Genomic DNA, 27,678 nt, shown 5'->3' on the forward strand with positions numbered 1-27,678 from the left:
GCTGCGGCCCCTTTAATCTTTACCGAGCAAGCTATTGTTGCGTGCAACAATGTGGGGCCTTTGTGTGTGTGTCTACGTGTGTGTGTGTCTACGTGTGTGTGTGTGTGTGTGTGTGTGTGTGTGTGTGTGTGTGTGTGTGTGCGTCCTACACACGTTGACAGCAGTAACGGAGCGAAACACAAGCATATGTGTGTTGCTATGGCACCCACAACCACTGTGACTTCCAAGCCAATCTGCTGTGTTACTATGGTAACGGTAATCTCACAGAGGGTGGAAGGGAAATTGAGAAAGAGAAGAGAAAGAGAGAGAGAGAGAGAGAGGTTGAATGGGAGATATTACTACTATCCTCTCCTCTCTCATCACACTGGGTTTACACGAAGGTTCCACATTCGCTTTGTGTCACCTCCTCGGGACTTCCTGTATCGTGACCAATCAAACTGGACACACATTTGCCTAGTGTTAATTTCGTCAGACGAGAAGAGACTAAATATGTACCGGACCGAATAGCAACGCAGATTTTGGTGCCACTCTCAGCTGTAACTGAGAGTGGGTCTGGGCAAGCTTCATTCACAGTCATTGTAGGAAAAGCACAGGTGTATTCAAAACCATTACTGATGGCTGCATTCCACTTAGGAGAGACCCTGGTATTAAACCATTAATGATGGCTGCATTCCACTTAGGAGAGGTCCTGGTATTGGTCATTCTGACTCACTGAAATATCTTACTGGGACACTTGATGGAACTGAGCCATCGTTAAGGTTATCAGTTTCAGCTGTGCTGTTCCTGCTATGACAAGTCAAAATGTCTGCCCTGAAAAAGGTCCATTGGATAGTCCTTCAACCAATCAGACCAAGAGCCGGGTGACGCAGCAGCGACAGCGACATCAACGGCTTGCTGTGCTTCAGGTGGCTGTCGTGTTGAACGTAAACAAAAAGCTGCTCTCGCCGTCGCTGCGCTATCGTCATCGTGTAAAGACCGCCACAGCGGTTGTGATTGGTGCCTCAATTTGGAAAAATTTGAAATGGGCTTGAGTGGGCTCTTGGCCAGACGGACTTGTAGAGCAAATCTCAAATTTGCCAGGAAGTTTGTCAGGGTTTTCCCAGGCTAGTTCCGAAAGTGAATTTTCCACATTCAATTGCTCCATTGACGTTTCGACATTTCGAGACACGACACTATGTAACTTTTAGCCCTACAGGTTGTCTCATTAGAACTACAACTCGCGCTACCCGACGCGAGTTGTAGTTCTAATGAGACAACCTGTAGGGGGACCGTCCCGGGTCCTACATCAACAATCATGACCATAAAAACATTTGACTCGCAAATTGCGAACAAAACGTTTTTTTCTTAAAACAAGGTTAATGTCACACGGACTACTGGCTTCTAAAGGAGCGTACACCTTTGTTTCACAGTCCCGTAGCTCGTGGTCAGACTACCTTGGATGGTTTAGACATTGTGGCTAACAATCAAAATCCTTATGGCGAAAATGAATGGGATTTTGTTTTTTTAACTACCGGAACCACGCTGTTGATCTCTAAACAGTAAATCCACATCTGGAAGCTGCCAGTCAGTCCTCCTGTGGGCCACTGAGCAGGTCCACTGGGGCAGCTGAGTGTTAAGTCCTTTGCTTGAAACTGGATGACAGATTCCCCGCCTTCTTTGCCATGCCAGAGACACAAATAAAGATGTGAACACAAACCTACCCCCACCCCCATGCTCAGAAATAGCCCCCACCCTTACACTGAACAAAGGCAGTCAACACTGTTCTGCTCATCTACCTCATGTATAGTTCAATCTTACAATTACAATATTGTTATTAATAGAATACCATTGCACTGAACTGCCTTGCATTATATTTATATTTAAATCTTAAATCTCTGACTATACTGATATTGCACTATTCCTTCCCTCTCTTCAATTGTTAAAGTATATATATTTTTGTAAATTTGATTGTATTGTTATACTGTATACTTAACAGTATTTTTTCTATTTCTTACTGTCCTTTCTGTCTTTATTCTGTATATGTTAAGTGATTGGGACTAGAGTGTTGAGTCAAATCCCTTGTTTGTTTACGCAAACCTGGCCAATAAAGCTCATTCTGATTCGGTCTATTTTTTTAAAGCTACTGTATGCGTCATTAGGTGGCATGACGTAACGTGCATGCTAAGAATGCTGTGCACACATCCAGCCACCCACTAAACCCCTTGCTTTGATATGCAGTTGAACTCGTCCAGGTTCCAGCTCAAAGCTCTGGGAGAGGGAATCTCAGCGGTACTGTACAGCAGGTGAATTAAAATTCAAACAGCAGGAGCAGCTGTCTCCACCTGGCGAACCAAAGCGAGTGACGCTGACCGGACTCTACGGTAACAGTACCTCCGTTGTTAAAGCTGCAGTGGGAAGAATGCAAAATAAAAATAAAACCGCCAGAACTTGAATAATGGTGAGACTATTCCTTCAGCTCTCCCTCTCCCCCTCTTTGTCGCACGGGCTATGCCTTCGCAGAGCAGCCAATAGGAATGGTCTCTTCCTCTGCAACCACCTGCGATTGGCCAAAGTCTCCCGTTGACAGCTAGATTTTCTAAAGCCTGAAAACAGAGCCAAAGAGGGGGTGCAGAAGTCTAGTTTTCTCTCAGACCCCTTGAATTACAATATGCTGAAGAATTTCATAGAATCTTTGTCCAACAACAGTACAATATGTATAACAACAATAACGCGCCTGCCACAGCTTTAACGGCCTCGCATTTTTGCAGACATTTCAACGAATCTTTCCTTCCATTTCCTTTTATTTGAGAACCCTCGCCGTTGTAAATCAAAACAACTTAGTGACACACACACACACACACGCGCCATGCTAACTCCATGGCCTGACACAGATACGTTTTAGCGCATGTTCTGGTGTGAATAATGGAGAAGTTGTGTGAAATATTGATGACTCAGTTTCAATAAATTAACCCCGACATGAATTAGTCATGAATTACACTCCTTAGCAATTACCGTGGTGCAATGTACTTATTGGGTTTGTAGAGGAGGAATCTATATGGAGAATGATAACCTGCCCCATATGGCAGACACAGATACTGTAAGCTTTGCTGCTGCATGCACACTTGGGGTATACAGTGTGAATGTGAGGGGAGGTGTGAATTTGTTGTGTGTGTGTGTGTGTGTGTGTGTGTGTGTGTGTGTGTGTGTGTGTGTGTGTGTGCATCTAGTGGCATGTGTGTATTCAGACATGGGAACTGAATGTGTAAACAGTGTAATAAATTGTGCTAATGGGAAGAGAGCAAAGAGATGACAAGACAGGAACAAGCTATACAGAATGGAGGGGAGAACATTCCATTTATTTTTGAAAGATTATAAACAGCACTTAATTAAAAGTAATCACAATGCAGTTCATTCAAAATGGTAGCCCGAACAGAGTGGATTCTCTACATTTCAGAGATTATTGATAAAAGACTTGAGGCAATATTGTTCTCCTCTTTTTCTAATTTCTGAGCATTTGGAATAACACTTCATAAGCCTTAAAGGGCAAACTTAACTTATAAGAATGGATAATTATAAAAGCCTGCAGAAGAAGGAATTGAGGGGAATAAGGAAACAGTAAAGAGAAAGAGAGAAAATAAAGTGATAGAAACAGAAGGAGAGGCAATGATTATGTGAGATAAAATAAAGTAAAGAACTGAATAAACCTGGCAGAGAAAAAGCGATTTAGTGACAGAGACAGAGAGGCAGCGATAAAAATAAAGAGAAGGAAGCGGGAGGAAAGAGGAGAGCATCCTGACCTAGTTCCAATCAAGCCCCATCACAAACAGGTACCTTTTTAACACCTCCCACTGGCCTGCCCCACAAACACACACTCATCTGGCCTTTATAGACTCTAGCTAAGTCTGAAACAGCAAGAGGCACACACACACACACACACACACACACACACACACACACAGAGTGACACAGACAGACACACACACAGAGAGAGACAGACAGACACACACACACACACACACACACACACACACACACACACACACACAGAGACACAGACAGACACACACACACACACACACACACACACACACAGAGACACAGACAGACACACACACACACAGAGACACAGACAGACAGACAGACACACACACACACATACACAAAGAGACAGACAGACAGACATACACACAGAGACACAGACAGACACACACACACACAAACCCAGGTGGACAGTGTCCGTCGAACTGGCACACACTCATCCCTCAGCTCAAAATGCTGTTCCAGAGTGAACTGCAGAGTGCACACACACACACACGCACACACACACACAAACAGACTCTACTGAAAGCCTCACTGGGGGCCACAGAAGTTCAAAAATGTCCACAGAGCTTAAAAGCACTTGACACCTTTCCAACTCCGAGCTCATTTGGAACCTGTCCACGTCTGGCAAGGTCAGGGCCGCTGTTGTCAAACTCATGATTCTCACACTGTTGTGTATTGCTCACCAGCGGCCTCTCGTTCTCTCTCTCTCCCGCACTCTCTGTCTCTGCTCTCTTCTTCCTCTTGCTGCTATCTTTATTTGTCAGGCTCATACTGTAGCATTAGCTGGAATGTCACAGAGCTGGCAACAGTAGACTTAATTTACTTAGCCGAGCGACGCCTCATTCTCTCGTGGTATTCTACGAAGCTCTAAGGGTCCGGACAAGGAAATGCTAAGCAGAGAGGGATCGGCATAACGTGTGGCTTATAGAGTCAAGTAGATGGCCGTGACCATACAGCAACTCTTCATCAGTCATCAGCAGACTGAAATGTAAACTAGATATGATTTACATATTTCGATGCATCCCTTACTGACCTTAGCCGTTTGTAAATCTACAAGCTTGAAAGACATGTGATGTGTGATGGGAACTACAAAGTCATGTGTGATCATCTCCATTAGTCACACAGAAAGTATCAGACTGGGATACACACAGCTGTAGAGACCCAGAAATGTAGTTTCTTTTTTTTTTTTTTCAGTGTGGCACATCTGTACTTGCTCATAACATGCAGCATTTCACAAAGATGTAAAATGAATGATCAGCAAGTGTCGTCCTCCTTTCCTTCACAATCTTCTGCCCTGCTTCCGATATTTCAATCTGAATTTTCCACTTAAAAAAATCTACTGTCAGTCTCGGATTAAATCTGAAGCGAGCATGGCCAATTTTAGATCCTTTTAGGGGGCTCAAGCCTAAATTTCATATCACCCCCCCTAAAAATTACACTAAATTAAATTATTTTTAAAATACGTTAACATATGAACTCAGCTATAGCAATTAATTTAGGTGTTATTGCAATTAAGAGTGCATCAAAAAAGTTAGTATGCGCCTAGTCTATATCCACGACGTCCCACTTCCGGGACCTTTTGGCCATATAGCCTTCTCACCTCCAGTTTGGTCCACATAAAGCCCAAAAAAGTCAGCAAAGAAGTTCCTTAGCCATCATAGAATTTAATTTTTAAAAACAAACTGTTTTCGGATGTCCGTTACCTGCCTCTTCCTTTGTGTTTCAATTCTAACCTCCGGTGGATTTGTGAGGACTATGGTTAACTGCTCCTCAGATCTCTGCAGGGTAAATCCAGACAGCTAGCTGGACTATCTGTCCAATCTGAGTTTTCTGTTGCACGACTAAAACTACTTTTGAACGTACACAAAACAAGTTCCCTCCAGAGGCTATTTAGCAGAGGCACCGTGGCTCCGTACAGCACTTAGCGCTGCCCATGACGATTGGGATTGGTTTAAAGAAATGCCAATAAACCAGAGCATGTTTCTCTCCCATCCAGGGGCTGTCGGCGTTCATTTTGGCTGACCTGACATGTTCAGTTGCCGGCAGGGCAGTCGGGACTCACCCGGAAATGGCGAGCGGGATGAGGTGACTAGAGTCTCTCAAAATCTGACAAAAATCTTAGTTGAGCTGAAATGAAGACAGATTCAGCAACTGCATGGCCTATTTCTACGCTTAAAATGTTTTCAGAAACATGTTTCGGTGAACTATTTTTGTACAATATGAGATCGTTTTCTGAACAGCCGCCATGAAAGTCCAGGTCTGAATTTCCGGAGAAAACAAACCCATGTGACGGTTTTCATTTCTTGGGCGACATTACAGATTAGTGCCGCTTGAAGGCAGCTTTATTTCACAGAAGAGAGAGAGAAAGAGAGAGAAAGAAAGGAAGGAGAGGAGCGAGACAGACCGAGTGCTTTGTTATTGCAAGAAACATCCAGCGATTACACAGACTCCCGGGCAGTTCCAACTATGAGGGTTTAGTTTAACCTCATAGTGTTTTAAATCTTTCTTGTGGCAGCGATGGAGGCAGTGATGTTTCCCGTTTACTGTACGGGACACTCGCACCGCCTCAAACCAGAGCTCAGAACACACCGACAAGTCTGATCTCTGGTTACATGATTGGCCAGCGCAGCGTGGCGTGGGGTTGCGATTCTCCAAAAGTTGAGTTGGTCTCGACTTTTCGCTGCAGGCCCGCTGCGTTTTTTTGAGTGGCTCTCCTGCAGCAATCCCTGCCGCAGACTAAACCCCCATTCAAAATGAGGGGAAAGACCTACGTTTTTGCCGGACCGTTGGACCAACGCAGGCAGTCCCAACACCAATGTCAACTGCTAAGAATTAATTGTGACTACCCGAAAGTGCCATTGAATATAAGGGTGGTCCTGCCCTACGAAAGGGCCTTGTGATTCCCTATCCAGCCAGCTTTCATCTCCTCCTCCATTGATTCACTTCGTAGTGAACCCACCAGGTGGCGGGTCATCCATCCCGCCGAACAAGCAGCTAGCCAGCAAGCCAGGCAACCAGCCGTTCATTCACTTTCTAGTAAATGGACTGTAGGCCAAAATGATAATTTCTTGATTGAACACTGGAAGACAAAGGTTATCACCAAACAAATTTAGTTTTCCGGCAGCGAGGGGCGAAGGATCGCAGCTGATCTAATCATCAACACAGCTAAGTTGATTATAAAACTGCAGGTCTGGAGCGCAGACAGTGGTGAGAGGAGAGGAGAGGAGAGGAGAGGAGAGGAGAGGAGAGGAGAGGAGAGGAGAGGAGAGGAGAGGATTCCCTTTATTGGACCATTTTCAGAGAAGAATCACAATCACAAAAATCTAAAACAAGTCAAGAAAAGAAAATCCTAAATGAAATAAAAGAAAACACAACAAAACCTGTCAAACAAATACAAATTTGCTTTCTTAATCCAAAATTAAACACCAACGCTCCATCCTCCCCCACAAAGCATAACACCCCCCCTTACAGCGCACAAGCGACTGAAATCCATCAAATTGTTATTGTTCAATAAAATGTGAATGGTCTGTTTTTTTCATACTGTATTTTTGACAGTAAATCCTCGATTCAATTACATTTTCGCTTCTAAGGTCACCGTTCGATTCTCGATTTTTACATTTATTTTTTTCAAAGCACAGGTTGCTATGCCATTTTTAGACTAGACTTTTATGCAATATAATATCTGACCTTTGTTTGCACTGTACCACACTACATTGTCAATAACTTATATATATCACCTTTGTTTGCACTGTACCACACTACATTGTCAATAACTTATATATATAACCTGCCATCTAGTTTCTCTTTTGTAACTGCAGTCTTCTTCACAGAAGATGACATTCAAGTTCACAACAAAACAAACCATGTCCATAGTTTTCTCTGAACAATGAAGTGTCTTGACAAACTATTTTCAGAACAGTTGAAAATATACCACACAGAGTAGCTGTGCCAAGAGAAATCTCAATCATTCCCAATCTTACAGAGACGGAGAGTGTAGGTATATGTAAGGAGATAACATGGACACAGGCTAATTACTGATCACTAACATGATAGTTAACATTAGTAATTAAACCTAAACAGCTAATGTAAGTCCAAACTGCCTGTGAGCTTCTCCTGTACTATACGGTAATTCCTCTACTGTGTGACAGTAAGTCTCGTGGTTATGACCCAACCGTTAGCCTATTTTTATAAAAGCGTCTGCTATGGAGCCATAACGTGAGCTACGAGGTAATGGAGCCTTTTATACATTGTCCTGTTTCTTTAGAAATAAACAATGGACAAATAGAGTCTTTAAACACTTCAGATGTAAAGTTATTCACTGTTAAAGTGGCGTTAAAATGAATGGGAGTCAATGGAATGCTAACGGGAGGTGATGGCTTGTTAGCATGAAAATGGCGCCATAGGAGGTTCGAGTTCTGAAGCGAAGCTTACCCCCCTTGCCTCGAGCAGGATACACGGGTGTGTTTTTTTTTTTTTTTCACTTGGCAATTCAAAATTCGAGATTGTGACTTAATTTCGGTCGATTTCGATTTCAAATTGAAATCGTGACACCCTTAGTTCGTGGCTATCGCCCCATGCACAATCCTCCATTGAAGGTCCGCTGCCGAGCAGAGGAGGAGAGCAGTGTTGGACAGAAAAGAATCAAGTTGAACAAAGACTAACAGAAAGCAGATGTATAAAAGTGTAGAGAGTAGAGAGAAGCACAGAAAGGACCACAGTAGAGTTGAAAAGAACAGAGCGGGGCCTGCGGTCCACAGCGAGACGCACACCAACAGAACAGGGGAATTGTATTCTGGGGCATAAACTCCACTGTTATCTCAAAGCAGTAAGCAGCAGCGGTAAAAACAACAAATGCAAAGCTTCAGAAAGGAGCGAATAAGCAAGACAGGGGTTGAAATGACATCTAAAGAGTTTACTGGAACGGACAACAAAGCCTTTGCTGCCTTAGTGCAGGATGCAGTTAAGCTCGGAGCATGAGCGGGGAAAAAAATGTATCCACATCCCTTCTACACAGTGCAATCCAACAAGGTGTGTTTCAGTTTTCAGGTTTCTGTAATCTCCTGCTGCTGTATCAGTGTGAAAACTGGTGTTTGTGGAGGAATGTGTGATTGCAGTCAGCAGTGAAATTATGGAAGAACAAGACATACAGTATGTGTCTGTAGGGCTGGCTTTCGTTCAAAAGGTTTCAATACCGGTACCGATACCAATACCGAGACTTTGATACCAGTTACAAATTTTCGAATCCAATTTTATATAACAAAAAGAAATTACAACACTACACGTTACGGCACACGTTACGGAGTTTTTCCTGCGAGTCTCTACGATGTGCAACGTTAGACAGCCAATCACAGACATTATGAGATCTTGGTAGAAGCATGCTGCGTGCTTATTGGCTCACTGACAACGATGCGACTCCTTAGTTATTGAAATTGGGTATTGCATAATGCTGCATTTTTAGATACTCAATACTTTAGAGGCAATTCGGTCGGTATGTAAAAAGTTTTAGATTCGGAACCCAGCCCTATGTTTCTGTGTGTCTGTCTGTCTGTCTTTCTGTCTGTCTGCGTCTGAATACAAGTGTGAGAGGTTTCAATATGTATTTCAGTTTGTGAGTGTGAGTGCTGCTTTTAAAAATCCCTGAAACCACAAGTGGGAAACAGGATTTTTCTATAACAGCTACCAGACTGGTGTACTAGAAGGACAGCTCCTTAGCACACACACACAAATACTCTACAATACCTGTACACACACACACACACACACACACACACACACACACACACACACACACACACACACACACACACACACACACACACACACACACACACTCACACACCTGGCCTTCACAGTCTCTCTTTAGCACAATAAAAACACAGACCCAGCTACAGTCGACACACAGAGTGGCAGAGGGGTGAAACTGCCCCTGAATATGATATAGTGCTGAGCTCTGGAGCACAGCACGACAGGGGCTAGTGTGTGTGTGTGTGTGTGTGTCGTCGACTAAAACGCCATTGGGACCAATTAGGCAGCGCGCAGAGCAAAGAGCCGCCGAACGCTGCACTTCACAACCAGTTCAAAAGGCCTGCTGTTGGGACAGACAGCTGAGGGGGTGGGGTTGGATTTTCCTGAGGAAGGGGGAAGGTGAAGGGGGTGTTTGTGTGTGTAGGGTATTATTACGTGGGGGATGATCACAGTATGCAGGGGATGAAGGGGCATGAGCGTGTGTGTGTGTGTTTTGTGTGTGCGCGCCAGCATCTGCTGCATCCGTGGTTGTGCTGATCTGTGCCAGGACTCGGGTTGACGTCACGCCACCTGAACCTGTGCACCTTCTAAAGCAGCTGCGTGTGGCATTTTAGCATCCATAAATCATTGCCACATTAATTTGGAGACATTAGTGTAATTGTAAACAAAGGACTCTAAACAAATGAGACCACTGCTGAGACACGTGGCCTCTGTACTTTATTATACGTTGTAAACCACAGAGCTAGTTTTCACGGGATGGGTGCAGGCTGCTTTTGGGGAAAAAAAGTTAGCTTTTCTTTTAAAGCACATAAGCAAGAAACAGAACATTATTCCTGCAGTGCACTCAAGAGTTTCTCACTATAACAGACACTGTAATGATTTCAATTCTGATAGAGGGAGAGTGTGGACAAGTGGCAACATTCAACAGGAAGTGTCACAGCCGCGTCTTTAGTTATTCCTTGTGTTTTCTGTGTGTGTGTGTGTGTGTGTGTGTGTGTGTGTGTGTGTGTGTGTGTGTGTGTGTGTGTGTGTGTGTGTGTGTGTGTGTGTGTGTGTGTGTGTGTGTGTGTGTGTGTGTGTGTGTGTGTGTGATGTGGGCGTGGCGCCCCGCCCACTCTCCCTGACCCGGACTGCTATTCAGCCTACACACATGCTCCAGGCCGCACACCTGCATCTACTCATCTACTCTGCAGCACATCAACCCCGGTTCTTCATCGACTCATTAGACAGAGCCAGGCTAGCTATTATCCCCTGTTTATAGTCTGTATATATATATATATATATATATATATATATATATATATATATATATAGCCAAGCTAACCATCTGCTAGATGTAGCCTTACATTTGTCAGACAAATATGAGAGGTGTCAATCATCTCATCTAACTCCCGTGCGAGAAAGCAAAGAAGCTTGTTTCCCAAAATGTCAAACAGTTCCTTAAGCCAAGTCATTTTCCTCCATTAAAAGACACTGTCAACCAGTGCTACAAATAAATGAACAGTATAGAGCTACTAGGGGTGTAAATAACCAGTTCCATCAAGATAACAATATTATATTGATTCTTTGGACGATGATACGATATTTGCTGATATCACAAAGTCTGCCGTGATGCAATTTGGTTTGGAATCATTTCAAGGCACTGTGATCAATATGAGACGGTATCATGTGCCCAGTTAACACAATCTCTTATATTTCCATCAACTCACAAAAAGTAACTAAAATATAGAATAGAATAGAACAGAATGCCTTTTATTGTCACTATACACGTGTACAATGACATTAAAAGCAACTCCTTTTCCAGTGCCAACATGTGCGTAAAATAAATATAACAACATGAAATATAATAAGTAGTGCAAAAAAGGGGGGGTAAGGTGCACATTTTTGAGTCGTTATATACATATAAAAACATAAATATGGTTTTATATACAGTGTGATATACAGTGTGGGTTATTGAAAATGATCTGAATATTGCGTGATCATATTTAATGAGTAATAGATTTGACAATTTCATTGTTGAGCTCTTCCAGACATTTAAACATAAAACAAACCACTCTTTTGAATAAAAAAAAAATGTATGTATAAAGTGGGAATTTCAGAATAAAGGCGCATCTTAAAGGTGATGTGTATCGATTTTCACCTTGCATCGATGATACTGGATCGTTGATCATTGAACTAATATATCAATCCAGATCGATCTATCGTTACACCGCTATGATATTTCTCTAATAAATTGGGAAATCTGTGTGTGTGTCCGTCTTTGAAATATCTCATTAACTGTTCATCCGATCTACTTCACATTTGGTTTCCTTGGTACCCGACGAACTCAGGGTTTAGAATTTGGAGCACTTTGGACAGCGTTGGGAATTGGATATTAATAAACTGTGAATTAAACTAAACAACCGAACAATAAAGGTTAAGGAAAAAAATTAGTGAAAAAAAGCACTGCCATAATGCTGGCTCTTCCGTGTCTACCCTTCACAATAAAAGCCCAGCTTAACCCTTGTGTTGACTTTGGGTCAAATTGACCCGTTTTAAATTTTTATATCAGAAAATATAGACGTAGAAATAAGAGCTGTAAATGTGTAGAAGAAAAACAACAATTTAAAACGTTGGAAAAAGCAAAAACAAACTGAAAAAAAAGGCATCAAAAACGTAGGAAAAAAAGTGTTTTTTTCAAGGTTGACGGGAAGACAACACAAGGCTTAAATTCACTCAAAGCATTTTGCTAAGAGGAAACATAATAAAAAGGGATTTCTCTCCCTCACAATACGTCTGTGATTACTCCACATTTTAATTGTGATATTTTGTTAGTAAAATCTGAATCTGCAACGTTCTTTTTCAGGCAGATGTAGTACAATGTTTTCCTCTGAATTAGAAGTACACAGTAAGTCAGTAGTAGGCTATACAGTACAGTGGAGTTGCATATTAAATGCTTTGGGGTCCTTCTTTAAGTCATTTTGGGGTATAATGGTTCTGGAGAATGCTACAAGCGGCAATACCACAGGCCAAGCAATCAGCCCGTTCCAAACAGGCACATTTTGAACGGGCACTGTACTGGTACAGCTAACAGGGTACACGGTTTACCAACTGTCCATCACATGTCCACAGCTTCTGCTGTCCAAACTGCTTTTACGTTCCCTCAACCCACACGATCCAGCCTCACTCACCTGAGCACTTCGTTGGGGTTGCCTGAGATGGGGGTCTTCTTGTCCGGAGCTCCGTGGCACTCAGACTTCAGCAAAGTGTGAGGTCCGCGGTCCATCATCATGGTGGAGGTTGCCATAGTGATGATGGCCACGCCATCGCGAACGCGGGCCTCCAGGTTGTAGTCCCACTCGTCATAGGACACAGAGAGCAGGCCTGGACGGACACAGCAAGAAGAGGAGAGAGGAAGGATCAGAGGAGGAAAGAAGAAAGACAGAAAAAGGTGAGATGGAGGGGGGGTGACAGAGGGATGAGAAGTCTATGTCGACCACGTTTCATATCCGGGATCGCTCCGGTGTCGCCGGAAATTCCCGCTGGATGTCACTCTTTTTTTCCACAGATCTCTGCAGGGTAAATCCAGACAGCTAGCTAGACTATCTGTCCAATCGGAGTTTTCTGTTGCACGACTAAAACAACCTTTGAACGTTGTTAGGGAAATGATGATACATACTTTCCCTCTTGTTATTATTAAACTGTTTGCATAGAATAAAATTATACTGAATACTCTAAAGATAACATGGGAGCCACTGTTTTGTCCTTTTCTGAGCACTTTGTGTTCCTGAGGGCATACAGTCATGTAAAAAAATTAGGACACCCATGCTAAAGTTTACTAAAAAGAGGAATAAAAAAATTATGTTTTGCAAATTGATCTTAATGCCTTAATTAAAACAATTAGGAAAAATCCAACCTTTAAGGACACCAATTTTCTTTTTGAATGAATCATGTATCGTAAATAAATAAATGTTCTTCCTTAAAATACAGGGGGCATAAGTAAGTACACCCCTATGTTAAATTCCCATAGAGGCAGGCAGATGTTTATTTTTAGAGGCCAGTTATTTCATGGATCCAGGATACTATGCATCCTGATAAAGTTCCCTTGGCCTTTGGAATTAAAGTAGCCCACCACATCATCACATACCCTTCACCATACCCCCACATCATCACATACCCTTCACCATACCTAGAGATTGGCATGGGATACTTTACATAAAATCATCTCTCAATGCAAATCAAACCAGCTATTAGGCTAACTGAAATAAAACCATGCCAATCTCTAAATTGGTGTCCTTAAATGTTGGATTTTTCCTCATTTTTTTTTAAAGACGCAATCGACTCTGACAAGATAACAATTGACGACATCTACTCTGTATCATGATTTATTGCATCTACACTTGGTGTCATAACAAGCAGCTGTAGAGAGCTTTTCGTTAGGTCACTGTCTGTACTATTCTGTAATGCGGAGACTGCCTCCTTGTTGGATTCTCAAGTAAAATTAACTTTGATATATCTTCAGTTGCTCCGTCTATCTTTTGATAATGAAATTATTCTAACAAACGTACACATGTTCCACCAAAACAAGTTCCTTCCCGAGGCTATTTTGCAGCGGCACCGTGGCATCCGTACAGCGCTTAGCACCGCCCATGACGATTGTGATTGGTTTAAAGAAATGCCAATAATAGGAAAAAGTGAAGAGACAGAGAGACAAATGAGAGACAGACAGATGGAGGGATGGAGGGATAATTCTGTGAGGGTATACAGAGTGTAGATGTTTTGAACACACTCCGAGAGCCAGAGTACACACTACGTGATGACTCAGAGAGCAGACGAATAGCGCTCCCGTCCCGCCTGACTAAGCGGCTATCACCTTGCTGTGTTTGTCCATCTGTCTGTTTGTTTGTTGGCCTTTGCCTTCGTCTGTACGTCCGTGTATCTGTCCTTCAGTCTCCTGTTCTCTTTTGACAATCTGTCTGTTTATGAACAACGTGTAGGTCACTGTCTCTCTGTCTGTCTGTCTGTCTCTCCGAGCATTTTTTCTAGGTGCCCTCCCAACCACCCGTTGGGCCATTCAAATGTTTGCCAGGATGCCCATCCTTCCTCCACCCCACTTTTTCTTAACCTTTATTTACCTATATTTACGCACTAAGTTTGAACTTACATTACATTTTAAATTGCCTCATAAGCTGTCTGAGAGTTGCCACTAACACAGTGCTGGAAATATAAAAAAAGATTTCATACAGAAACAACCGTGCAATGCAAAGAATGTTGACAAAATGCTACCGACATCAAAAATGTGGCTGTCCAACCTCAGGAAACAGCTGAAGGTTTGTAAGTTAAAGGTCCCATGGCATGAAAATTTAACTTTATGAGTTTTTTTAATATTAATATGAGTTCCCCCAGCCTGCCTATGGTCCCCCAGGGGCTAGAAATGGTGATAGGTGTAAACCAAGCCCTGGGTATCCTGCTCTGTGTTTGAGAAAATGAAAGCTCAGATGGACCAATCAGGAATCTTCTCCTTATGAGGTCATAAGGAGCAAGGTTACCTCCCCTTTCTCTGATTTGCCCACCCAGAGAATTTGGCCCACCCATGAGAGAGAGAGAGAGACATCATGGCTTTCAAACGAGCAAAGTGGCAGTTGGCCACACCCCCACCCTCCACCTTGCCCCCCTCTCTCCTCCTCAATAGCTACAGACACAGAAATGGCACATCCTAAGGACAGCTCATTGTGGGACTGGCTCTAGTGGCTGGAATTCTGCACCAAGGCTGAATTATGGGAAAGAGACTTCAGATACAGTATTAGGGGACCACTAAGGTCTATATAAAAGAGACTTCAGATACAGTATTAGGGGACCACTAAGGTCTATATAAAAGAGACTTCAGATACAGTATTAGGGGACCACTAAGGTCTATATAAAAGAGACTTCAGATACAGTATTAGGGGACCACTAAGGTCTATATAAAAGAGACTTCAGATACAGTATTAGGGGACCACTAAGGTCTATACAAAAGAGACTTCAGATACAGTATTAGGGGACCACTAAGGTCTATATAAAAGAGACTTCAGATACAGTATTAGGGGACCACTAAGGTCTATATAAAAGAGACTTCAGATACAGTATTAGGGGACCACTAAGGTCTATATAAAAGCATACAAAGAGCACCATGTCATGGGACCTTTAAAAGTTAGCTTACGCAGGGGTGTCAAACTAATTTTAGTTCATAGGCCACATACCCCGAATTTGATCTCAAGTAGGCCAGACCAGTAAACCACTCAGTGTTGGCAAACGCAAGTTGCTTCTGCTACGACAGCGTTCTAAGGCCATTGTAGGAAAAAAAATAATGTTACGGACACGGTAGAGAAATGACACTGGCTTACCTACATCTATTTTTGCTATATTATTAATCAAAAATAAATAAATAAAAACGCAGAGAAACACTACAAAACTTTGGCTATTACGTATGCTATCTATTCAAACACGGCTGACATTTTGATAATGAGTTTCATTTATATTAAACTGCCGCTATTGATAATGTGATTAACTCGTGACAAATAAGTCACCATTAATTGATGACACACAGTGCCGGCTGCCCAGCACTGAGCTTAGCGTGCAATGTTTATCTCTTTTTAATGAGCAATCATTTAGCTCTCTTGTTCACCGCTGTCAGGATTTTATCGGGCTGGAGCTAACAGGTAGGATTGTCCTTGGGCTCGGCTCACAATAAATTGGATCTTTATTTATTATTTTATTTGTTCAAATCCTTCATGCACGTTGGGTTTAGGTCACAGGTCCCTCAGGGTCTAATGTTTTGGACATGTAAGGGTCGCGATCACCCAATCAACCACTCAATTACACTAACAGGATTTCTCCTGCGTAGAGGAAGTTTTGGCGCCCCAAAGGAAAAATACCAGCACCAAAATGTATTGAGAATCTTCTCTAAATGTGTTTAAGAGCAATTTACCAAACAACCGTTGAACAAGCAGAATATAAACTTTAATATGAGAGCTAATCTCAGTTTTATCTCCAGAGTAGGGCTGAACCGGACTCTCCCAGTGATTGATCTAAATATTAATATTATTTTTTTAACCACTTTTGTTAACTAGGGTTTTATTTACTCAAGCATAATAAAAGTACTTTATTATCACTTACACATACATGTAGTGAAATTCATTCTCTGCATTTAACCCATCCCTCAAGGGATCAGTGGGCAGCCAATGACAGCACCCAGGGACCAACTCCAAATCTGAGCCAGTGCCTTGATCAAGGGCACTGACTGGAGAACCTAGTACATGTTTTTGATGGTGGGGGTAAACGGAGCACCTGGAGGAAACCCACGCAAACATGGGGAGAACATACCAACTCCACACAGAAAGGCCCGGAACCACCTGGATTCGAACCCAGAACCTTCTTGCTGTGAGGCCACAGTGCTAACCATTGGGCCACCATGCTGCTAATAAACATCTTTGTTCAAATTGTCAGAAATAACATGCGTGGCTGTGGCCTGGTAATGTTGCATTTCCCCCCCCGACTCATTTCCTGGTTCTCCATAAACAACATGAAATCAAGGAGAGGGTTAACTTTTCCTGCTACAGATTTCCCACCGTTAATTCGATATCAATTAGGTTAGGAACATTTCAGTTACAATACCAATTTAGCTTGGATATGAAAGAGATTCTACAAGGTTCCCTCTTACCTGGTACCTTCTTAAAAGTACCAATGTTCACATTAAGAACAAAGCAGTTACATTAATGTACTTTTCATTTAACATGAACACACAATAAAGTGCAGCTGTACAGACTCTACAGTCAGTGAGTAATGATATCTTGAGGTGACAGAGGGGCACCTTTGAAAATGGCCTTGCCAGTTTTTCCCTCACAAAAATGTGGCGAAGAAGGAATAAGAAAACGAGTGAAGGAGTCGCCGTCACAGAGTGGGTTAGCCTATCTGATGTTAGCTGTAAACGTTAGCATGCATGGCTAACCAACTGCATCAAATTAGCATGGAAACCTTCCACATCAGCAGCCTGCTCTTTAATGACAGCCAGACAGATTATCTAAAGAGGATGGAGGAGTGGGCTTGTGAGATGGCTAGGGGGATGGTGTTTGGAAAAGATGTCATTTAAATGGTTTGCCAGATTGGATGTCTACACTAGAAAATGGGGAAAGTACCTGAACTTTCTGGAGGGCTCCTAAAAATCTTTGTGCTGGAGAGAGATGTGTATGATGGGCTTACGGTGTTGTCATTTATTCATATGTTTATTTGGTTTATGGTTTATTGTCTATGTTGTTGAATGGTCTTGAATGTTGTGTCATCTTTTCTTGATTTTTGTCTGGGTGGGTGGTGATGACAAAGAGTGTAAGTTGTTAAAAAAAATAAAAATTGTTAATCACAAAAAAGAAGAAGCCTGCTCTTATATAAACTCTCTGCACCAAGTGCCCTTTTATGACTTCTGAAAATGGCCAATAAGTGATTTTTCTGTTCGGGACCCATTGGACGCCTCTGGGTCCGGGTCACGCAGCTCGCAGTGAAGCACGGACTGCCTTCAAGTCAATTTATCTGGCTATCTGTATCTCTCTCTGCCCATCAGTCGGTCGGCATCTATCTGACAGAGTATGACCACATGTCAGCCGGTGCACTACCATGTCAGTGGGCAGAAATAGACAGGCGGCCTGGCAACCTGCCTTCCTCGAGGGGGCCTCGGCACTGACAGCTCCGGCCCTCCAGGACCACATCTAATGTCACACACTGTTGACATTTTCTCAACGCTCACTCCCATCGCTTGTGCCTTTTTGCACACTTCACTTTTATTATTTTATGGCAAAGATTCTTTCATAGGAAGATGCGTAGCGGGTGTGTGCCGCCAGTGGTGGAAGAAGTATTGAGATTGTTAACTTAAATAAAGGTACTACTACCATGACACTGTAAAAGTACTCTGTTACAAGTAAAAGTCCTGCATTGAAAATGTTACATAAGTTAAAGTAAGTAGGTTTTTTCAGGAAAATGTACTTAAAGTACTCAGTGCAGAAAAAGCTTCACATTTTAGAAACTGGGAACCAATGAAAAGCACCAAAAAGAGCACCAAAAAGAGCATTAAAAGCGCGACAAAAAGGGTCAAAAGACAAATCTTTTTCACCGTAGGCTGTTATATTGTCGGATAGTTTAATTTATAATAAAACATCGGATTTTATAAACTACAGGTGTTTTGTGTGCAAATCCGTTAATTTGTAAAGTACCTAGTAACTTAAGCTGTCAGATGAATGTGGTGGAGTATAAAACTACAATATTTCTCTCTGAAATGTAGCGGAGTTGGAATAGAAAGTGGCATCAAAAGAAAAGACTCAAGTAAAGTACAAGTACCTCAAGTAAATGTACCACTGTGTGCTATGCATGTGCATGAGCCGTGCGGTGTGTTATTTTCTACATCTTGGGAACTGCTGCGTGACCTGTGTATGTTCATACATCTCTCAGGACGTGTTTGAATGTCACAACACAGACATGTCAACGGGCAGTCGTACAGCGGAACTGGCTGTAAACTGGCTACTGCCTCAGTTTGAAGGCAAATGCTGTCTCCCTGTCACAGATACGCACACATATACAGTATACAAGAAAAAAAATCACGACGACTGCAGGCAGAGTATCCAAACGCAGGCAAATTGAGTTGGAGAACGCAATGGCAGAACCACGTATCACTGAGTATTTTTGGAAACGGCTTATTATTGTCAGTGATGTCAGATTGGGTGGTTACGTTGGCACAGTCTGTGCAGCAGTAGTGTGTAACTGATCAGGGAAAGACAGACAAGCTGTTAGTAAAAGAGAGAGAGAGAGAGAGAGAGAGAGGGGATGGGGAAGAGAAAGAGGGACAGAGGAAGCAGACAGCGGCAGAGACACAAAGATGAAGAAGCAGAAGAAAGAAAAAAAAAGCTGATGGGAGTAGAGAGCTAGGAAAGAGTCAGAGGAGGCTGAAATAGTGAGACAGAAACAACAGAGAAGCGAGGGAACAGCAGCATGAAATAAAGGGGGGGAGGAAAGGAAGTAAAGGAAGTGGGAGGAGAGATGGCTCCCCAGAGCGCCACTTAAGGAAGGCATCAGTGGAATTACCCATGAGAATTAGAGGTTCTTCATCACACACGGTGCAAATTATTAAGTGTGTCTTGTAAGCAAATTTGCCCCACAGCTAGCGTGCACCTTCTGCTGAACCCAGAGCTGTTGGATTCACCCAGAGCACACGCTGCCACACCATCCGGCACATGCTGCTCCACCGTGTCCTTTCGCACCGAGTTAGTCCGGGAGTCGGTGTGGTTGACTGCCACTACAGGCTTCATGTGGCTTTTAGGATGTCGAGGTTGAAACTCAGAAATAAGGGTTGGTTGAATTGTGGAGTTTCACAATGGAGTGCCTAATGTCTACAAATATTTCCGTGCCTTGCCACTCTTGTAGAGCAGAATCTTCATCCTGTAGTCTGTTAAATATTGTCCATTCTTATTGCAAAAAATGCATTTGGTGCTTTTACCGGCAGTTTGCTATTGTCAGGATGTCAATGCTTCTGCAATAACACAATTTAAAAAAAAATACATTAAATTAGTAGTCTTTCAGGTTAGGGCTTCAAGTAAAGATTATTTTCATAGTTGATAAATCTGTAGATTATTTTCTCGTTTAGTTGTTTGGTCATTAAGCTATAAACAGAAAAACCACAGCAGGAGAGAACCCTTGTCAACCATTAAAGTAAAAAAATAGTCAGAAAATAGTATGAGAATTAACAGAAATAATAACAAAGTTGCTGCATGCAGTTAAAGGACAATTCTGGCGCAAAATGAATCTAGGGGTTAATAACATATGTGTACCGAGTCGACCGTTCTCTGGGATCTGTTTTCATGCTAATCGAATGTGTCTCTAGCTTTAAACAAGCTACCGCAAAACCGGTGATTAGCTGCTAAAGCTAGCTTTCGGTGCAGAGGGTTAATCTCTATTTCTACACCACTAACAAGGCTCAAAATAGCACCACAATTCAACGGTAGCATAATGAGGGTCCCTACATGTAAACTGAAGCATTGAGAACTTTGTAAGCGTACAGTCAGTTTATTAAAAAGAGAGTTTAGAAAGACCGTAGCGTTCACGTTTACATACAGGCGCCATCTTGGAAAACAGTCATGAGCAGTCGAACGACGAACGCCGGGCAACCAGTAATCAGTAACATAGCTCGAACACAGCGTTCGTGGTGCAGCATGAAAACAGATCCCAGAGAACATAATTTATTAAACCCTAGGTTCATTTTGCGCCGGATTTGTCCTCTAATGGGAGAAGCTGCATATGAAAGTGGGGATGTGAATGTGGATTCATTTTGTGTTGTTTACCTAAGTACGGACACAACGTGTCCATTGTTTGCTTGTTTCAAACGTTTGTTAAGAAGGACATGTGAATGTATCAGTAGAACTATATGTTATTGACAATGTGAAATGATTTCTTATATAGTATTTATATATTGTATTGACAATGTGGAAGAATTAATGTAATGTTGAATGTCTAGTGTTTTATCTTTTGTGTGGACCCCATGAAGAATAGTTGTTACTCGGCCGTGGCTCGTTGCATTTCCCCGACTCATTTCCTGGTTCTCCTTCTCCGTAAACAACATGAAATCAAGGAGAGGGTTAACTTCTCCTGCTCCAGATGTCCCACCGTGTTCAGAAAGAACAGGGGAGACACTTTGGTTCTCTCACTATGACACTTTCTCTCACTCGCTCCGAAGCTAATCGCCGTCACTCTCTCACTCACTCTACCACACACAAACACGTGCGCACCGGCCCTGCTATTCTCTTAAAGAGATCGACGCACACACCAACGCACAAGTATAAACTTCAGGCCACTTACGTAGGCCACGGCGAAGGCTCTGCGTGGAGTCTCCGCAGGACCATAAATCACGTTTAGACTATAGGCACATTCTGAATCCTATTCATCACGCAATAAATAAGTGGATGACATTTAGCTACTATCTGTCATTATGTCCCATATGATTAATCCCATGATAATTCAATGTTAACTGAAAGAGGTTTTTCCGTGTCCATCAACACAGCCACTCTGCCAGCTCCACTTTGCAATCATCCAGGCAGTATATGAGCTAGTCACGATTATCCCTCTGGCAACATAAATCAAGAGCCAAGTCGTTGTGTGATTTACATAACTGATTTGGTGATGTATCAAACTTTATAGAGTGTAACCTTAATTTGGAAGAGACAAACTGACACACACACAGTTTTACCTTCAGGTAAACACTCGCGCCCTCCACCCTATGAGACACACACAAAAGCACAAACGCACAATCGACTTGATTGCACTCACCCGGTACTTTCTCACGCAAATTAAACCATGAACCAATCACATATTTCTCAGATAAATGAACACAGACATCACACTCATAGGCACACAAACAAGCTTGCAAAAACACGCTGCTAACTCCCATTTAGAGTAAATCGTCCATGGATGCCAATAAAGGAACGAAAAAAGAAAAAAAAAAGTTTGAGTTATGGTGCTCGAACGGCACGACGATCTCAGGTTCCGCCTGGCAACCATTTCCCAGAAACTGCTGAGGACAGACGGCAGAGTAATATCTTCCCCTCGCTGCAAATCAACCAAGCACCAACAAATTATCAGGCTCGTACTGGCTGTCCAGCGCAAATATACTTCCCGCTCTAAGGTTTTTCTGAGAGTAAAACCGGCTGAAGTCGTGGAAAGTTCCACGAGTTCTTACGCTGGCACCATCACCAACGGTTAGAGTCCCGCTGAGAGTTGGCCTTTCTAAAAGTGCCCGTCCACCCCCGAGTACTGAACGTCTGGTTACATGACGCAGGCTGACAGGTGTCTCCGGCGGACTGCGTGAGCAGGTTCAGAGGTTAATGCACCCCAACTTAGATGTCACTTTGGTTCCACATTTGACCTTCAAAGGTTAGAACAACCTCCAGTGGTGTGTGTGTGTGTGTGTGTGTGTGTGTGTGTGTGTGTGTGTGTGTGTGTGTGTGTGTGTGTGTGTGGGGAGACACTCCTCATTTCTTAGTAGGAAAGGTCAGTTTGTTTTTTGTTGTCTTGCAGGAAAAATCCAAAAAGCGGAAAATACAATTTTGAAAATAACATCTCAAAGTAGAGCCGGGGCGACATGGAGAAAATTAAATAAAAAAAAAACAATATTTTTGACTCTACCTCGATATCGATTTTGCGGAGATATTGTAGGGTTGGCAATTGGTGCTTTAACAATTATTACAATAAGATTTTAGATACATAATCATCAGTAAGGTGGATATAATGACTAAAGTAGGTAAAGGCAAATAATAGAACAGTCTGGTGTGTTCAGAAAAGTACATCACTTTACTGTAATGTAGCCTTTAAAACAGGGAAGTCATATTGTGTCATATACTGTGTCATATCACGATATCCAAAATCTAAGACCATGTCTAGCCTCATATATCGATATAATAGACATATTGCCCAGCCCTATCTCAAAGGCTCAGTGTTTTTTCTGTGGTGTGTCAAGTAGGCCATGTGTAACGGGCCGGCTACATTGGAGTGGATGTTCCAACATTACGCTTTCACTATAAGTCAATAAAAAAAGGGCACAAGAGCAGCACGTAAGTGGTGCCAATGCACCGCAGAGATCCCCTCTATAAGCGTAAAAATAGGATAGTCTTTATTTAAAATATTTTACATGAGGTGTGCCTTTCGCACATATAATTCTTTTAAACTGAACTACCGATATACAGGAAATGACTTATTGACTGTCAATGAGTGTATTTGGCAGTTTGGTTTTAAGAGTTTCTATTTTTATTAATTGTTTCCCGTCACCTGCCTCCTTTGATAGAAGCTGGAAATGGATTGATGTTTTACAGCGCTGTGCCAGGTCCAAAAACTGAAGAAACAACAACAGTCCCAATGCATGCATTCGTGGTATTTTTGACGCACTGTGGATAAACATCAACTAAACGCTGCATGTAATGTAATTACTCTTGTCACAAAGGGCTTAGCATTTGAGCTCAAGGCAAGCAAACATCTTTCCATCCTGAGATTGTGTCAGATAGAAATGGGATCCAATTTGAATTCCTGATTCTGACTCAGTTTCCTACTGTACTGTACTGTATAGCACCCACATACTGTACTCAACAGGCGGACAGTGGTTCGAAATCCATACCATTTAATCCGAAGCCTTAAAGGGTAACATTTTTTCAACCTGGATCCTATTTTCCTATGTTTTTATGTCTAAGTGACTGATGGGAACAACAGTCTTTGACATCGGTCCAGTATTAAGCGAAATCGCTGCAGTCGGCGAAACAATGTAAGCTAATAGGGCAATTGTCCAGCTTGTATTTACCTTCACAAAAGTGCTTGTTTTGCCGCTGACAGACTCAGATCAATATTCTAAGTGTCTCAATAACCAATGTTAAGATTTTGCGTGTACAATTTCATATATATAGCTTTTCCTTACTGTCTTCTTCACCAGTGACAGGCTGTCATATATGTTGACAGACAGATTTATATAAATGGTCTCAAGCCTAAAGCTAGAGGAATGTACCTGCACACACATGGGCCTCTAACGGCATCTCAATATCACAGCTGAAAGAACAGTGAGAGAGTTTTGAACACTATTCTATACAGAAAATGTTCAAATGATAATAAATAAAACTGGAGGAATCATAATTCTTTAACACTTGGAAGTAAAGCTCTGAGGGCCCCGTCTGAGGGCGCAAAGCCCGACCCAAGTCTCTTTGCTAGTTTAAGACCGACGCAGTTGTCAGTTTCCCGTCCAGCGCCAGCGTCGTTTAAATAGCAAATGCACCTGCGCCCATCTGTGGCCCATGGCCGTGCTGGTCTTACAGGGAGGTGTGTTCAGGTGCATTCTGGGTGTATTGCTATCTTGAGGCAGCGGGAAGTGATCGCGCCATTGATCAACAAAAATCTGGTCTAAAGTCAATAACGCAGCATTTCATTGTTATTTTAATAATACATTGGTAATATGCACTTAGGCTGTTACGCCCAAAACATACCTCTGATAATGAAGACACTAAGGACAACCCTTTAGGACCAGGCGCCCGGCACACGGAGCCTTTTTTCCGCCGTCAAACTAGCAAAAGTGTATTCGGACACGCCCTAAACGCACCTGCGCCAGGAGCTTCACACCGTGCGCTTAGATTGTTAAAATAGGGCCCTGAGACTTGTATTTGAGTAGGCCTGTTGTAGTGGATTTCCTACCTGTGGGGAACTCTGCAGGCACTACAATAGTGTCTCCAGCTACCAGCGAGGGCACTATCCACGTGTAGCCGTAGCCCGTGATCCCAACAGAGTGGGCCACCTCGAAGATGGTGTTGGCTTCTTCTTTTGTGCAGTAGAGAAGAATGACGGGGCTCTGCAGCTTCTTCAGCTGGTTTTGGATCTTCGAATCTCCGTCGTCTACGGACATGTCGAGCAGTAGAACTTCCTCCAGCTCCCAGCCCACGAAGCTGTTCTCGATGGTGCTACGGATCTGGATGGGACGGGGGAAGAAGAGGCCGATCACAAGAGGGAAGACACTCGTACTTTTTCAATGCAATTTGCAGAGGGGGAAAGTAAAAGTAGTGTTACTTTGACAAACTTTAACTTTAGGGTGCCCTACCACACAAAACCGTTTTTACTTGCATTTTTTGAAATATGTTAGGTCAATATGTGTTTGTGTTATGTTGTGAATGTGAAAATGAACTGCTACCTCCTCTGTCAGCTCTAGCCACTGAAAAGAAATAAGCGGAGAAATCAGGCCTATTACAAAAGCTGGTCAGTCTGATGTCATATTGCCTGAGCTCATTACTATTCATGAGCTCGCACAGTTGGGCTGGGTAAAGGATTCTGACAGCCAGGCTCTCATTGGCTAGCTGTAACAAAGGCATTTTTTCCACAACATTTTTTTAGAGAGTTCATGGTAGAACTTCAGACATTACCACAAAGTCATGAAATATGTGTAGCAGGGCACCTTTAAGTACCAGTCAAAAGTAACTCATTTGAAATGTAGTAAGAGTAAATGTTTCTTAGTTACTTTTTAACAGCGGGTAACAGATGCGATTTAAAATTAATACAGTACTTACTTAACTAAAAGAAAAATTCCAGATTTTTAAAACAACTTCAAAAAGTAGAAGTACACAAAAAAACTACTTAATTACAGAAACGTAAGTCATTGTAATTAGTTACTTTCCACCTCTGGTAATTTGACATTGTTCCACAGTAAGTTTTGCATTGTCCTATGAGGATTGACAAGGATGAAAATCTTCAAAATTGGGAGTTCATACCAAACATTGAATGCTTAAAGTGCTCATATTACGCTCATTTTCAGGTTCATAATTGTACTTAGAGATTGTACCAGAATAGGTTTACATGGTTTAATTTTCAAAAAACACCATATTTTTGTTGTGCTGCAGATTGCTGCAGCTCCTCTTTTCACCCTGTGTGATGCGCTCTCTGTTTTAGTTACAGAGTGAGGCATCTCACTTCTGTCCCATCTTTGTTGGGAGTCACACATGCTGCAGTACCTAGGTAAGGACTACTAGCTAGAAGCTAGCGGTTAGCCACCTCGTTCTCAATGGCAAAACACTGCTACAACTGGAAGTGTGGTATTAGCTAAAGTGGTTAACACGCACCAAATGTTTCAGCCGATGACGTAGAAAGCCCTTTGACCAGCTCACCTGGAGACTGAAGCCAGGATACATTCAGAAACCCATATCTTATTTATATGTTATTAAATGTTTTAATATTGTCTGATTAAATGTTGTTTTGGACCCCAGGGAGACTAGCTGGTCATCTAGGCGTCAGCTAATGGGGATCCTTATAATAAATACAAATATCTCACTCAAAACAGCATGGATGTTTTTTGTTTCCAAATTTGTATGCGTGTGGAAGCACCAGAGACACTAAATAACACCCCAAATCCCAGAAAATTTCTTTTCTTTTCATAATATGGGCACTTTAAACATGTGTCTAATCAGCTTTATAAATATTATATTTATATATACAGTATATTTCCAAGAACAGGGCTGCAATATTTCTTTTGTGACATTAAAGTGGTCAGGGAAGCAAACTCATCTTCTGTTGTGTCTGTTTTGCCTTTTATGTTCTGATCATTTGTAAGTAAGTCAAGTTTATTTCTAGAGCACATTTGAACACAACTTAAGCTGACCAAAGTGCTTCACAAAGAAGCGCCAAGGTGCCGATAAAAATCATGCAAAATGTTGAAATGAAAATAAAAAAGTAGAAAGAAAACACACACACACAGAAAAGCATCCCAATCAGCGACAACAGCAAGCAGCAATTTGTGCGCCTTGTCTCAGCCGAGTGCGGTTACCTTGGTGACAAAGTCCTGGTAACCCGGGTAGTACGTGGTGACGATGGAGAAGATGTACCAGTCGTACTCCTCCATGATGTTTAGCATGACCGAGGCCTGCTGCTCGATGGAGGGGCCGAACTGAAAGAACATGGAGTCGTCATCCTGGAAGTGACAAGAGAGACGGACGCACAGAGGAACAAAGAGACACAGTGTCAGTGGTTACGTAACAACTCCTGGCCTCCACTTTAATTTAGTTGGCTTTACACACACAGGAGAGCAGATACTACTTAAAGGACGGCAGTGGTTTTGTAACATTATTGGTGGGGAACATTAATTTCGCTGCCTTTATTCTCTCGCTCGCCGAGGAGAAAGGCGAGAGGACACCAGTGGGCTTGTAATGATACCGGTCATGAGTTTCATTAGTTGCCTTTATGACTCCTTTAATGAGTTTGTGCACGGGGGCGGCTGGAGCAAATTCTGGGGACTGGAAGCCGCGGTCCTTAATCTCGTTGCTCATTTTCGCCAATTTGTTTTATTACCGTGTTGGAACAACGCAATTCCAACGTAACCTGCAAGGTGCTGGATATTAATGACACTGATTGTCCTAGAAACACACGCACGCACGCACGCACACACACATACACACACACACACACGCACACAGCTACTCGGGACACGCTGTACATAAAACATTCACTAACTACGTTAGTAGTAGCCTTTCCCTTGGAGAGGCTGAAACCAAATATGAGAGATACAGAAGGTACAACAAACCGACCGGCAGTGCAGACTGACACTTCAACAAACATCACTCACAGGCTGACATC

General features: G+C 42.5%; 1 protein-coding gene across 1 annotated transcript in view; it reads right to left on the reverse strand.

Annotated features, from left to right (window-relative positions):
- grin2ba (glutamate receptor, ionotropic, N-methyl D-aspartate 2B, genome duplicate a) overlaps positions 1 to 27,371 on the reverse strand; it is a 65,430-nt gene extending 38,059 nt beyond the window's left edge. Inside the window, exons 1-4 of the mRNA XM_028599103.1 lie at positions 27,282 to 27,371; positions 26,873 to 27,016; positions 24,760 to 25,030; positions 12,717 to 12,909 (exon numbers count right to left, since the gene is read on the reverse strand). Of these exons, the coding sequence (XP_028454904.1) occupies positions 12,717 to 12,909; positions 24,760 to 25,030; positions 26,873 to 27,016; positions 27,282 to 27,371 (698 nt within the window). The remainder of the gene's footprint in view (positions 1 to 12,716; positions 12,910 to 24,759; positions 25,031 to 26,872; positions 27,017 to 27,281) is intronic.
- Positions 27,372 to 27,678: the final 307 nt, after the last annotated feature.

Source organism: Perca flavescens, chromosome 15 (genome assembly GCF_004354835.1).
Source record: "Perca flavescens isolate YP-PL-M2 chromosome 15, PFLA_1.0, whole genome shotgun sequence".
NCBI lineage: Eukaryota > Metazoa > Chordata > Actinopteri > Perciformes > Percidae > Perca > Perca flavescens.